This window comes from Syngnathus leptorhynchus, chromosome 6, assembly GCF_054491065.1.
Source record: "Syngnathus leptorhynchus isolate UIUO chromosome 6, UIUO_Slep, whole genome shotgun sequence".
Classification (NCBI taxonomy): domain Eukaryota; kingdom Metazoa; phylum Chordata; class Actinopteri; order Syngnathiformes; family Syngnathidae; genus Syngnathus; species Syngnathus leptorhynchus.
This window is the reverse complement of record NC_141200.1, coordinates 13,327,227-13,341,840: the sequence shown is the minus strand read 5'-3', so window position 1 is coordinate 13,341,840 and position 14,614 is coordinate 13,327,227. Positions and strand designations below refer to the sequence as shown.

The 14,614-nt window shown below is 38.4% G+C and overlaps 1 protein-coding gene across 7 annotated transcripts in view; it reads left to right on the top strand.

Annotated features, from left to right (window-relative positions):
* LOC147056067 (F-actin-monooxygenase mical2b-like) overlaps positions 1 to 14,614 on the top strand; it is a 39,799-nt gene that overhangs the window by 10,376 nt on the left and 14,809 nt on the right. For 6 of the 7 annotated variants that reach the window (XM_085914011.1, XM_085914013.1, XM_085914014.1 and 3 more), the window contains exons 2-13: positions 1,155 to 1,506; positions 3,523 to 3,730; positions 4,183 to 4,299; positions 4,538 to 4,639; positions 7,389 to 7,544; positions 9,004 to 9,104; positions 10,295 to 10,552; positions 10,644 to 10,759; positions 11,366 to 11,492; positions 11,664 to 11,745; positions 13,109 to 13,256; positions 13,743 to 13,948. In XM_085914011.1, the coding sequence (XP_085770137.1) occupies positions 1,243 to 1,506; positions 3,523 to 3,730; positions 4,183 to 4,299; positions 4,538 to 4,639; positions 7,389 to 7,544; positions 9,004 to 9,104; positions 10,295 to 10,552; positions 10,644 to 10,759; positions 11,366 to 11,492; positions 11,664 to 11,745; positions 13,109 to 13,256; positions 13,743 to 13,948 (1,885 nt within the window). In that variant the 5' untranslated portion in view covers positions 1,155 to 1,242. The remainder of the gene's footprint in view (positions 1 to 1,154; positions 1,507 to 3,522; positions 3,731 to 4,182; positions 4,300 to 4,537; positions 4,640 to 7,388; positions 7,545 to 9,003; positions 9,105 to 10,294; positions 10,553 to 10,643; positions 10,760 to 11,365; positions 11,493 to 11,663; positions 11,746 to 13,108; positions 13,257 to 13,742; positions 13,949 to 14,614) is intronic. The other variant, XM_085914012.1, reaches the window with a different exon arrangement.

Below are 14,614 nucleotides of genomic sequence, written 5' to 3'. Positions count from 1 at the left end.
CTTTAACACACACAAAAAAAAAAAAAAACAATGCTAAACAAAAATTCTGTTAGGGCCACTTGTATGATCTTAGTTATTTTTGCCGAAACACCAGCCTGTTAACCTAACCTAACCATAACCTTAACCCACACCAATGAAGTGGTTCTGCCTTTTTTTATCAACCAAGTGACGATGCTCTGCCATCTTCACACGTGCTAAAATCACCACTGGATCTTCACTCTCCACATGCGCGGGGGCGTAGCGGTTGAGTCGTGCATGCATCTCAGAAAGAAAACACCAAATGTAATTTTTCCTTGATTATAGGAATTTTGAGATCATCTGGAGCCAAAATCGTAATCATGGTTAAATTCAATTAATTGAGCGGCCCGAATATTTAGTATGTATTTTCTCTGTAATATTTTCTTTCAAATATTGGCATTGGCCTAAAAAGAAATTCCTAACAGTCTACTTTAAATACAATCCACAACCATTGTTGTCCTTCTGCATCCAAAAAAGCTGTCCAACTATTTTCTATCCCACTATTTTAAAATCAGATGTCCCATACATTGCGATCACCCCAAATATGTAAGCCATTAAGTGTGGTTTGGTATGCATTCTTTTTTTTGTCCAAGTTTTTGCTTTCCTCATCTTGTCAACAGCGTCACTATTCTGTTTATTTGTTTAACTCCGCAACATCCTGGCTTCAGTCCCTAAATTTAGTGTGGGTAGAAAGGTCATATAAATCCCTGAACTATTTTTTATGACTACTTAGCTGAATAAGATTGGGCCAACCAAGCTGTGTCAAGATGGGGTTGGGATGGGTAGCCGAAGAAAAGTTTGATCAGAGACTTCCTCTTCTTCATTGGCTTGCATAACTCCAGTTGTAATCTGACTCTTTTGGGATTAGTTTAATAACCCCACTGGCATGTTGCTGGCATAAATTCTGCTCCCCCTGCAGAACGCGACACAGTAAATTACACCAGCAGCCAGAGAGCGGCCGTGCTTAAGTTGGCTGCACGGACAATGTACAATTTTTTTGTACACCATTGCAATTAATATCCGCACTGTATATAATTTGGCAGTGCTTCAATGATTTTGATTATTTTTCATACAGATATGTTCTGTCTATCAGTGAATAATCTTTTATTCTTTATTTCTTTATTTTCCTCTTCCAGATATGCATGGCAACATTCTCGGACAGAGTTCTCTAAGTGTGCAAGGAGTCAAAAGGGGAAGGGGAGACATTGGTAACAATCAGACAGGATGGGCGAGACGGAGGATGAGCGAACCGCTAAGGCTAGTCAACTCTTTGAGAACTTTGTCCAGATGTCCACGTGTAAAGGAACTCTGCAGGCCTTCAGTATACTCTGCAGGCAGCTGGAACTGTATCCGCTGGATTATAGCAACTTCTACAGCTCACTGAAAGCAGCAGTCAACTCCTGGAAGGTCAAACCTCTGTGGACCAAATTGGACAAGAGGGCACAGCAAAAGGTGTACAGCCAGAATAAAGCCTGTCAAGGAACAAGGGTAAGACACAGAATTGCTCACAAAACTATAATTCTCAGTATATGCAACATTAGGTATACATGCACAGTGTGATACTTTTAAAGTATGTTTTGACAATTTGTGTATTTCTGTTGAAAGTACATTATGACCAAATGACAAGAATAAATCTTCGATTCTTGACAAATTGCAGTCAGCACAATTACAAATTGGAATTAAATCGAGGTCTGTGTACGAGTTCAGCCAAAACTGGACTCATCAGAAATTTGCATATTTATGCAACCTTTGCTAGTCACAGAATGTCATTCAGTTAAACCCCAAAAAGTTGCCTCGTTCAGTTGTCTTGATTCGACATACAAGTTTTCTGCCTCTTAGAAGGAATTAATCATAGGTGTCTTTGTTTTGAAAAATAGTCGCTAGAAAGGTGCTAGAAATGACTTTTAATAAGTAGTTGTTGTTGATAGTGGAAGCAGTGCACATCAACTGGGGTGCAATTTGAACTACAGTATGAGCTAAATAGAAAAATAATTACAGTGTAACCTCTACTTAGGAACGCCGATACTTACAAACTTTTCGAAATACAAACTGCAGCCTCACAATTTCTTTGCATCCTTGCCTCCTTTGCTCTGGCATTACACTTTCGTCTTGTAAAAAAACAAGTAGTATCGTCGAGTATGCCTCCTAAGACAATCAATATGAAACTCAAAATAAAATATGTCTCTAAGGCAATCGATATGAAACTCAAAATCAAAAATTGCATCGCCAATTTGATTGGTGATTCTTGACAATCATTGCAAAATTGTTACAAAACAGCTTCAGTCGGTCAAGGCAAAGCAAACATTGTTTGTTTTAGTTTTTTTACCAATACTATACTCGATACAACCTCTAATGATTTGACACAAAGCAATCTTTCTTTTAAGGCTGGGCAACACTTTTTTTTTTTATCTCAATTAGTTGACTGAGGTCTTTGCGATTAATCACATTATACACTAAATCCACCAAAATTCAAAAGTAGTGTATTTTAACGTATAGCCATATAAATGAAAGTGCCAAAACATATTGAAAATGTTCCCACCAAGTCTGAAGCTCAAAATGGTCCAAAAGACATCAATTGAGAGATTAATATTCTGGAGGAGACTAAGGGCCACCATTAAATGGTTTGCCTCAACAAAGTACTTGTCGTGTATGTTGAGATAAATCCAGGGCACACTCCGCCCCTATGTTAGCAAAGCTATACCCTTTTAACATGCTGTTTCAATGACTTCATACATAACTGAAGATAAGATGTCTGGAGAGGAAAGAGGGGAGATAGCAGAGTTGGCTGGCCAAAAACAACAGCTGAATTATTACCCCAGGCTTTTTTTTTTTTTGTGAAGACAAAGTTTTTGAAACAAAACACTTTGCTCGTAGCTGGTTGGCCAAGCTGGTTCTGAATTTAGATTGTGGAATTTAAAGTGTTTTTACACTCAAATGACAAAAAAAAAAACCCTCAACAAACCAAATATTCTTACAATGCATGGGGTCGTCCTATATGTGTACGTTATAAGGACGTTTCTGACAATGTACTATATAAATCTAAACAAAAACAACAAAGTTGCACGAGACAAAATACAATGTAGCGTTATAGGATCCACCTTCAGTGGCGTTGTTTTGTCATATAGATGTGCAAAATATAAATATATTTTATTGTTTTGTCACATCTTTACAATTGCAAATACTTTTATTACAGATAAAAGTTTCAGAAAGTCAGTTGTTACTGTGATTATTATTAGTAATATTAGTATTATTATTGTGAACTTGTTTTAGTCTTCATTGCTAACCACAGCAAATGTGTTGTGTGGTTATTCTGTTTTGGTTGTGCTGCAATTAAAGGACTTTGACAGAGTCGGCAAACGAACATTTTTTCTTACTTTTAGTTTAAACCGTTTGTCTTTGCGAACCTAAGTACTTCCACTCTACAAGTATACATATTCATATTATCATTAGCCCAAATTGTCTTCCCCTCTAGTAGTTCTTGATCACTTCTCTAACCCTATTTAGTGTCTGATCATTGGTGGTGGACCTTGTGGTCTGCGGACAGCCATCGAGCTGTCTTTGCTGGGTTGTAATGTGGTGGTGATTGAGAAGAGGGACACGTTCTCCAGGAACAATGTGCTTCATCTGTGGCCATTCACCATTGAAGACCTCAGAGGCCTTGGTGCTAAGAAGTTCTATGGCAAGTTCTGTGCTGGGTCCATCGATCATATCAGTGAGTACATTTGGCTGGCATTTTTTTAATAGTTCCCTTGAAATATCATTATTTCCAGTATTGAGGAAGCAGTGAATAAAAGCAATACTTTCATTTCACAAATACTGTGAAATTATTTCTTGATTTGGAATAATATTATTGTGATGTGTGATTTTTACAACCATGTTACAAGAATGTAGAATGTACTGATATACTGTACTGATTAAAAAAGAAACAAATGACAAAAAAGAGTGCGAGTCGAGAAGAAAATTTGCAGCACTATAGTAACATCCATTCATCGTCATTTCATGAATGGATGATTTGTGTATGTACGCTAATCTGTCCTTAGTTTTACAATTTTTTTATTTTTTTTATTTTTATATATATATATATATATATATATATATATATATATATATATATATTTTTTTTTTTACATGCATACTCTATACAAGTGCTAATATCTCTTCCAGGTATACGTCAGCTCCAGTTGATGCTGCTTAAAATTTGTCTCATTCTGGGCATTGAAGTTCATGTCAATGTGGAATTCATTAAACTTGTTGAGCCACCAGAAGAACAGACTGACAACAGTAAGTTTCTCTTCATTCACATTCGTAATGCATGTATATTAAAATTGAGTAATCCGAACACAGTCACTAATGTCAGCATTCACGCTTTCCCATTGTTCCTCGTGCAAATCAGAACTTTGTCACTAAATAAACAGCAGCACATGAAAGATACTGTTTTCAACTGAACACCATTCCTGTTGAACACTTCACATCCAACTGCCTGTCATCTTTGTTAATCAGACTGGTTTGCTTTTGCTAGGCCCGAGTTGGAGAGCAGATATCCAGCCTTCAAATCATCCCGTCTCAGACATGGACTTTGATGTGGTGATTGGAGCTGATGGACGCAAAAACACATTAGATGGTAAAGTTAAAGAAAATATCAGCAGGAATCGGATTTTGGACTTTGTGATTGTGCTTTTTAGTCCGTCTTTAAATGTTGTCCTATTGTTCACATTGTTAGCCCAAATAAGCCTAAGGAATGTTTTTCCCCCAAAACTAGTATGCTGAGTGCAAATGTATTTGCTAATTCCTCTGTAGTCAAAGCATTGTTTATTTTCTGTGGAAATGAGGTGAATAGTTCCAAAGCTACCCTCTATCACTGACTAAAGCATTTCCTGTTTACATGCTTTTAAGTGGAAGGCAAGTATTGTATAATGTCCATCTGAGTTTGTGGTCAAGGTCATAAATTTTTTTTAAACTTGCGCTCTTTGTTCAAGTTACTGCCATTTAAAATACCGGACCATTCAAAAAAAAAAAGAAAACATTTCACTATTTTTCTTGATAGTTTACCCATTTTGTTTAATGCATAGACTCAAATAAAGGTAACCCAAGTAAACATGAAATGCAGTTCAGAATCATTTGCATGCAAGTACATTAATATTGTACTTTATATTCTCATATTTCTGCACTAGGATCTGCTATCGAGAAGTCCATAATATAATTGCCTATAATAATGGTTTTATTTTTGGCATTCCATAGAATTTCCTGAAAATACAATTACAAACCCAATTAAAGTACGGACGTTTAGTTAAATATAAATAAAAACTGAATACAGGGATTTGTGGGTGGCCTGGCTCAATGATAGTCTTTGTACAGCCATTTACCATTTGCAAATCATGTTTAACTTAGTATATTTATTTCACAGGCAAAGATGGGGCCTCTTTGTGAACGAGTGCATCTGAAAATAATCAAACAGTTTAAGGACAATGGGCCTCAAATACTAATATAATGTTTGGTATACTGCACACAAATTAAGCATGTGAGCAAAATCACTGTTGGATTCAGAACACGCGTATACCAGCCCATTTTGTTTGCACAACTGTGGATATGTCGATGAAAGTGAATTCATTCTAAATGATGCGGCACGCAATTTGCATAGCCATCAACCTCAGAAAAAAAGGGCATCCGTTTGACAGTTCTCAGCCAATGCACAAATGTTAAAGGGGAAAAAAGCTGCTGCAGGAAACCTACCTTTCTCAGTCTTTATCCTATTTTTAAAAGGTTCTTGTCAAAAGATTTATATCATCAGAAAGCTTGCTGAAATGAATCGAAAACCTAGACTAATGATGTCAATCATTTAAAAACTAATCCTTCACTTAAGTTGGAGAATGAAAGCACAGAAAAACTAATTGGAGCAAACATTACTAAGGATGGGACGAGATCTTGTAATACAAGGCTTCACGACAAAAAGACTTGTCCGCTTTATGAGACCCACACTGGGTTGAAAATACGATGTCCTAAAGGGAGTTGTCACTGATATGGAACTTTCTAGGCCAAAACATGGAGTCGTCATTGTGGTTGACAACAGTCTCAACATGGATATGGCGGGGTATTTTTCACCAAAGCTCAAAATTGACAGCACGTTTGACATCTAAACTGCACAAATCCGCACATACTAATTGACAAGACTGTGGCCCGCTATCTTGAGCAGCTATTTCTGCAGCCCGGAGCTATCACAAAAACTTGACACCTTGGATTGCAGTGGCATTGCTGTTGTTGAAGATTTAATGAGAATTAGAAGGAAGAGCTCAGCTGCACACTGTTATTGAAGCAGCAATTGAAAAATAAGCATGTAACAAAAGTGACTCTCTTGTTTTGCACTTAATAGCTGGATCATCAATAATGTCTGCTCAATAATAAGAAAACATTTTGAAAATTGGTAAATGTATTCATTCATCATCCGAACCACATCCTCATGGTTTAATGTAGTCCTTGCCTTTGACTCTTGTTTTGAGCTTCTCGTATCTTTAGCGGTCTGCTTCAAGAATTGTCATGTCTTATTTGACAAATCTTGGTAGAGTTTATGTGATGGGGCAACCTCAAGTTGGTGTTCCGCAAAAACAAGTTGTGGCATTATTTGGAGTGAGACCTTGTGCCATCTCCAAACTTGAGGTTCAATTCCGTATAACAGGGGATGGCTGAGACAAAAGTAATAGATGGCCAAACAGAACACCCAAAGATGTTCTTCACCAATCCAGTCATCACCAAACAAGAGTAGTAACTACCGACAGCAAAATAAGCGGTTTGCCATTGGCAAAAATGTGGCAACTTTTCAGGAGTGCAAAACAAATACTCAACTCAACTGCTATTCCACAATTTTACGTTCCATTTAATGGGGCAATTAACCAACCGTTCCATAATTACTATTGAGGATCGAATAGTTAATTGATTTTTACGAGTTCGTTTTTACTGTGAGGTTTTATTGTGCTTGGTCACTGATCCTCAGTCACTGTCAAACATTGCATTCATTTATGGCATTTATGGCTAAACTTTGAATTTCATGACTTGCATGTTTCCTGCTATACAGTCTGTTAAATAGATCCGCTATATTTGCGTAAAGATTTTACAACCAAATGTCCCACAGCTGCACAACCCATTAGTCACAGATTTTGAATACCAAGCTTACTTTAATGTCCTCTCTTACCAGAAGCATACCGTTTCAGCTCATGACAAGCACATTGTTATTATCAGGCAGGTTTGTTGCCCAGCTATGTTCTACTTTGTAAAACTTTGATTCCACTCAACTGGTAAAGAAGAATCAATGGCATTTAAAGTTGAATTGTTTTTGGCTGTTGTTGTTCACAAACATTTTTTTTCTTTGCTTTTGGTAGGTTTCAGGCGCAAGGAGTTTCGAGGAAAGCTTGCCATTGCAATTACGGCAAACTTTGTCAACAGAAACACCACAGCAGAGGCCAGAGTGGAGGAGATTAGTGGAGTTGCCTTTATCTTCAACCAGAAGTTCTTCCTTGAACTCAAGGAAGAAACAGGTCAATCACCAAAATATTGCCCCTGTATACACCCTTAAACTTCACAAGACAATGATCCGAAACATAAAGCAGAATCTGCACCAAAATGCTTCCTAACTTCACAAATCCAGCCTTTCAAATGACCAAGTCCAGACATGGATCTAGTGAAAATCTGGAGATCTGAAAACTGCTGTTAACAAACACTCTTCATCTAATCTACCTGCACTGGTGCTGTTTTAAAAGAAAGAAAGAAAGTGGCTGGCTGGCTGGCTGGCTGGCTGTCTGTCTGTCTGTCTGTCTGTCTGTCTGTCTGTCTGTCTGTCTGTCTGTCTATCTCAGTGTTTGTCAACCACTGTGCCGCGGCACACTAGTGTGCCGTGAGTGATCGTCAGGTGTGCCGTGGAAAATCCTCCAATTTCACCTAATTGGTCTAAAAATATTTTTTAAAAACGAATGAATTATTATCTGCAGATAATATGCCATTGTCGAGTGTCTGCGCTGTAGTAGTGACTGGCAGCGTAATCGTGTAATGATTCCTTATCACTAGATGGCAGCAGGGAGCAAATTGCATTGTACGTTAAGTCTTAACATTGTTCATATAGGTGGCTACGTCTTAACCGATTTTTGTTGGTGTGCCTCGAGATTTTTTCCAATGAAAAAGTGTGCCGTGAATGAAAAAAAGGTTGACAAACTGATCTATCTTATCCCCTGATCTTAACCCCCAGGGCCCGGTTGTTCTAAACTCTGTTATTTTTTAATCACCGGTTCAATATGTTTAATCGACCGTTGAGTTTAACGGCCATTCATCTTATTCAAAATTCTGTTGAATTTCACCGGCTGGTAATTTGACGTTAAAGTTAACATAACTAAGGAGCGACCTTTTTAATCGTGTAGTTAGAAGTGCTGCGCTTAAACAGCGTAATGAAACTGCAACAAATATACCGACAGTCATTAGCACAGTCAGTGTTGTTATATTTTGTATTAAATACAGAATGCAAATAGACGTGCTCCTTCAATGAGCCATCGCACATGACGAGGGACAATCATTATATTGCTCCCAGATCTATACAGAAGTCTCTTTCAAATTTGAAGTGTGAAATATATCCCAAACAGATCGGTCACACCTCTTCCGTGGCTGCGTAAGTTTTCACCGGTTACGCAAGTAGGTCTGTCTGAAGCCTGGACAGGAGAATCGTTGAGAATCGCCTTGAGAGTGCGTAAGAAAAGCTGATAAAGAATTGACTTAAGTGTGATTGCCCCTTAATGAATAAAATCTATGATATTAGACTAGACTAGTTTAAAAATGCCATAGGCCTCTGTGCTCTAAGAAAAAAAAAAAAAAGACCAATCAAATTGAAGGATTTGAAGAATTGTGACACCCTGTACATATATAGTATTATATTATACTATAGTATTATACATAATTTAAGTGAAATGTCAGTTCTAAATCTCAAGTCTGTCTTTGTCTTCATATTTTCAGGAATTGACTTGGAGAACATTGTTTACTACAGAGACAACACTCATTACTTTGTCATGACTGCAAAGAAGCAGAGTTTGCTGGACAAAGGAGTCATTGTGGATGTAAGTTCACATGTTCATAGAGCGACGTGACTCAGTGGTCGAGTGGTCGTCTCGCAACTCAGATGTTGGAGTTCAGTCTCCAGCCGTTGTGATCATGTTGAAGTGTCCTTCAGGAAGACACTGAACCCCCAGTTGCTCCTTGTGGAATGTAATCAGTAGGTGAATAAGTAAGCAGTGTGAAAGGTTTTGAGTATCAAAGGAAGAAAACGCTACACAAATGACAGCTCATTTACCATACACATCAACAAAAACACAGCCCCCTCAATTTGAGCACCTTGTATTTTTTAAAAATATTTACATTTATACTTTTGGATGAATCTTGTTTCTCAGGTAATATCTTTAAACAACACAAACTTATTTCATGAGTGATTGCTTCTTTTAGGTGAGATGATGTGTTAAAACTAGAAACAATGATGGTTGACTGTTGGTCTGGTCTGCATTGGCTATATTGATGAAGTCAATGTTAAACCTCTTCTTGCTAGTAAATCATCGTAAACTCTCCAATTTAAATTCATTATCACTACAAAAATGTTGGCTTATTGCATGTGTTCTTGCCAACATTTGTCAACTTGATTATAAGCCCTTGTACATATTTGTAGTTAATATAGTTTACATTGGCGGCACAGTGGTTCCCATGTCTGCCTCACAGTTCAGAGATTGTGGGTTTATTTCTCGCTCCAGCCCTCCCTGTATGGAGTTTGCATGTTCTCTCCGTGCTTGCGTGGGTTTTCTCGGAGTACTCTGGTTTCCTCACACCTCCCAAAAACATGCATGGTAGGCTGATTGAACACTCCAAATTTCCCATGAGTGCAAATGGTTGTTTGTCTCTGTGTACCCTGCGATTGGCTGGCAACCGGTTCAGGGTGTCCCTCGCCTACTGCCCATTGACTACTGGGGATAGGATCCGTGGGGACAAGCGGTATATAAATTGAAGGATAGATGGCTAACATTGGTTGTGCTTCAATCAGCAAGAGGAATTGCAATGTACAATTGGCTACAAGTTGTTGGTCTAGTTTCATTTCTGACCAGTCCATATGACAGTAGATGCAGGTAAATATGTTACTTTATAAGTTTTGTGTCAGAGTAAATATTAAATTAGGAATGCAACCCCCCATTTCCCTAAATAATTACTATACAAGTTGATGTTCTATAGTGTTGATTTCATCTTTTTTTTTTTTTTTTTTCTCTAGGATTATGTAGAAACGGATCGTTTACTAAGCACTGACAATGTAAACCAGGAAGCATTGCTCTCATATGCCCGAGAGGCAGCTGATTTTGGCACAAATTATCAGCTACCATCACTGGACTACGCTATCAACCACTACGGGCAGCCAGATGTGGCAATGTTTGACTTCACCAGCATGTATGCCTCAGAGAATGCTGCTCTGATCAGGGAGAAACATGGACACCAGCTACTGGTTGCACTAGTGGGAGATAGTCTGCTTGAGGTATGTATTGTCAAGTGGAAATAAGCACTAACTCGATCTTTCGAAAAAATATTCTCCTTGACCAAGATGGTGATGATGATTCTCTCCACAGCCTTTCTGGCCGATGGGTACAGGTTGCGCGCGAGGTTTTTTGGCAGCTTTTGACACAGCTTGGATGGTGAAGGCCTTTGCACAGGGCAAGAGCCCTCTGGAAATTCTGGCAGAGAGGTTATGTGACATTGCTTTTCTTTTTCGGACAAGAAATACGTTGTCTTTCTGCCATTATCCTTGATTGTTTTTATCTGGAGGAAAATGGTGATACACGTGTTTCACTAAGTCTTAGGTTCGAATGTCCTTTATTATACTCGGTCTACACCGTAGGTGTCAAACTTGAGGCACGGGACCAGATACGGCCCGCTACATCATTTAATGTGGCCCGCGAAGACAAATTGTGCATCGACTACAAATTATCTTCACTTCAAAAAATAGATCTATTCCTAGCAATCTTTTTAAGATATTTGAACAATTTTACTAGTCTCTGATTTCAAAACTACTTACTCATCAATTTGTTGTGTAGATAAGTCGTTTACTGTCATATTGGCCCTCCGAAGGAAATTACGACTCTTAATGCGGCCCGCGACAAAAAATGAGTTCGACACTCCTGGTCTACACCATCAAAACAACGAATGCAAAATAGAACATTCCAGAAGGATTGTTAGCATTTAGCAAACAAAATACAGCCTCCCTTTTTGAATGTTATGCAAGGATAAATAATGATAATGCAGTGTGATAAATACAAATTGTTCCTCAGTTGTTTGTTGTATCATTCTTTAGGGAGAGCATCTACCGGCTACTTCCCCAGACCACACCAGAGAACATCAGTAAAAACTTTGATCAATATACCATTGATCCTGTAACCCGCTATCCCAACCTTAACTCCAGTAATGTTCGCCCCCACCAGGTAAGTCTAACACTTATTCAAAATGAATCCATAACCATTATTACATAAAGGAGCGCAGTTGCAATTTTGAATGGAGATACTCAGTGTTACTGCTTGCTCATGGATAAAAATGCATTGTGTTATGTGTCATTGCTTTACAAAAAAAGCATCACTTCATTTTCTACCTCTAAGGTGCGGCACCTGTTTAATGATGGCAAACGTGACTCTTCTCACTTTGAAGGTCCCATAGGTAGACCTGTCTACCTTTCCAGAGGTGAGGCTCATAACTATACTCGTGAATGTATTGCTGCTTTTGATCAACATAGATTTTTACATAAGAAAATTTACTATGATAATTGGATCACCAGCGTTCATGATTAGTACATTGGAAGAGCGAGCACGTAGAGTCCTCTACCTCGTTGTGTTAATATGATCTTTTCTCACTAGTCCAAGGCACAAGACCCATCATGTAAGTTTGTTGCGAAACCTTTAGTACTGAAAAGCTCTGAACTTTGACATTACTTTACAATCAGTTCCATGTTATGCATGTAGCGTCTAATTAAGGTAAACGTTTGAGTTTTAAGTTTGAGTCTGAGGAGGTTTTTGAGATCTAAGATTTCAGACAAGTTTGGTTATTATTCTTTTAGCTGAGCCCAATTAAGATTTTATGACAATAAGCGGGTAAACATCTTAGGGATGATGAAAACTCAGCATAGTCCGAAGGCTTCTGAAATTAACGGAAGCATTACGTATATTCTGTAAAAAGTATTGTTCAGTTCAATTATTTGTTTGCCATTCGGGAAGCAAATTGGTTCATTTGTGTAAAGCCATATGAAGGATGGTTTTAGTGGTGAAACTGCTTTGTACTCAAGCAACCAGAAATTTGAAACTACAGGTGTCTCAGAACTCCCAAGAACCTCCAAACCGCAACCCCCCCAAACCAACTAAAATAACATTTGCTCACAATTTGTTTAAAACAGATTTAGTCTTTTTGAAGATGATGCATGAATATTTCATACTTAGCTTTAGCTTATCATAAAGCTGCCTCTCTAGCCACATCTCTGCCCCCCCCCCCCCTCTATTTGAAGATGATACACAAATAGGGTGTTTTAGCAATAATGAATAATGTGCTAAAGCAGGTTGTGGGAGGCTAACGAATTTGCAGAAGGATACGCCGAGTTACGAATAGCAGAGCTCCATCGTTAGAAGGAACACAGTAGCCCCGAACCTTTCACTGTATGTGACAAACACTTACAGAAACTACAGCATTTTTAATTCACATTTCATTGTGGAGGTTTTGACACTGTCTGAAATGTAAGCCTTTTTGGGTAGTGTCCCTGTCAGATGTGATTCTGGCCCCATGTATTCATCGGAGCATACAAGTACGTATATCATATACGTTTAAAGCCCAATAAACACAACGCTCCATTGCTGCTCGTTGCTGTCGCCATTGGTGCTTGTTGCCGTTGTCATTGGCGCCAGACCCATCAGTGCTCCTAAAATGCCTCCGCATACAAGGGGTGGGTGGCGACAAGGACCGATGACGAAAACTGGCAAACGGTGTGCGTCAAAACCATTTTATTTCAAGCCTCGATGTTCTAAGTTCAGTAACGTGAATAATGTTTTTTCATTTACAGAATCTGAGGTGTGCCCCAACAGGCTGCTGACATGGTGTCAGAGACAGACTAATGGCTATAGAGGGGTCGACATCACCAACCTGACATCCTCCTGGAGGAGTGGCCTTGCTCTTTGTGCACTCATTCATAGGCAGAGGCCTGAGCTCATGTGAGAATGCACTCTCTGTATTCCTCCCAAACTAATGCAACTACAATTCCTCTCTTTTTGCCTCAAACTTAACATTTGGTTTTAGTGGGGGCGCTCAATGGGTTTGTATTTCTTTTTACAGTTTAATTATAAAATAATAATTTGGCTTAGTTTGCCTTTGTGAGATACTGAGATTAGCCTGATGATTAGAAACATTGAATTTTGATAAATACAGAAAATTATTTAAATAAAGGTGGGCAAAATACCTGTTCATGAAACTGAATGCACTTTGCCATTGGATTGCAAACAGTCCACGATGTATTGAAAATTAATATTTATAATTGACTTCCCATCTTTGCTCAGTTTCACAATTGCTTGTTTTTCACCCATGGACAGCCAGCCGTGTGACTGTCATGATAGTTACACTGCTAACTTGTGATCTTCAAAGGCAGAACTCGCTAGCATATGAATTTGAGCATTGATAATGAACATGTCTTTCCGTTTCAGCGACTATGACTCCCTTCATGAGGATGATGTGGCCGCAAACAATCAATTGGCCTTTGATTTGGCTGAGCACCACCTCGGGATTCAGCCAATGACGACGGGAAAGGAGATGGTTGCGGGGGCTGAACCAGACAAGCTGCTAATGGTTTTATACTTGTCCAAGTTTTATGAAGCCTTCAGGAACTTGCCTGGAAACAAAAAAGGTCAAGGTTAAAAAACATTTTGTTTGTTTTTTGTTTCTTAACTTTATCACAGTTAATACCCAATTATTTATTTAGGTTTCTATTGCGAAAGTATTTTTTAGAGGTGGTGATACTTAGCATTAGATAAATTGTGTTTTTAATGTTATTTTCGGTCCTAATGTCATTTGTTGTTAGTGGTGGTCTCGCTAATATAAAAGTTTGCTTTGTTAAATTTGAGACAGTTGAAGTAAACAAAATGAGTGAGGCAGTTGCCAAAAATAACATTTTTGGTTTTAGCCAATTTCATAATAAGCGGAGAGCATAAGAGACAATTGATTTACAGTAGTGCTCACAATAATAGTGCTGTGTGACTAAAAATATTATTGCAGGTTCTGAGTATATCTTTTATGATTAAATGAGAAACAAGGTATCAAAACAATTGTGGGACTGATCTCTATTTTGTCAATAGCTGTTCCCTTAATTCTCTATTCATAACATTCCCCTGCAGAACTTGAATGTCACTCATAGTTTTGGTATCACGTCTCTCTGGGAATTGTCACTTTTCAATTATCAAACACGTTCATGTGTGTCTGCTGTGAATCTGTGTGCAACCGTGCGTGCGTGCGTGCGTGCGTGCGTGCGTGCGTGCGTGCGTGCGTGCGTGTGTGTGTGTGTGTGTGTGACTTTTGAGAA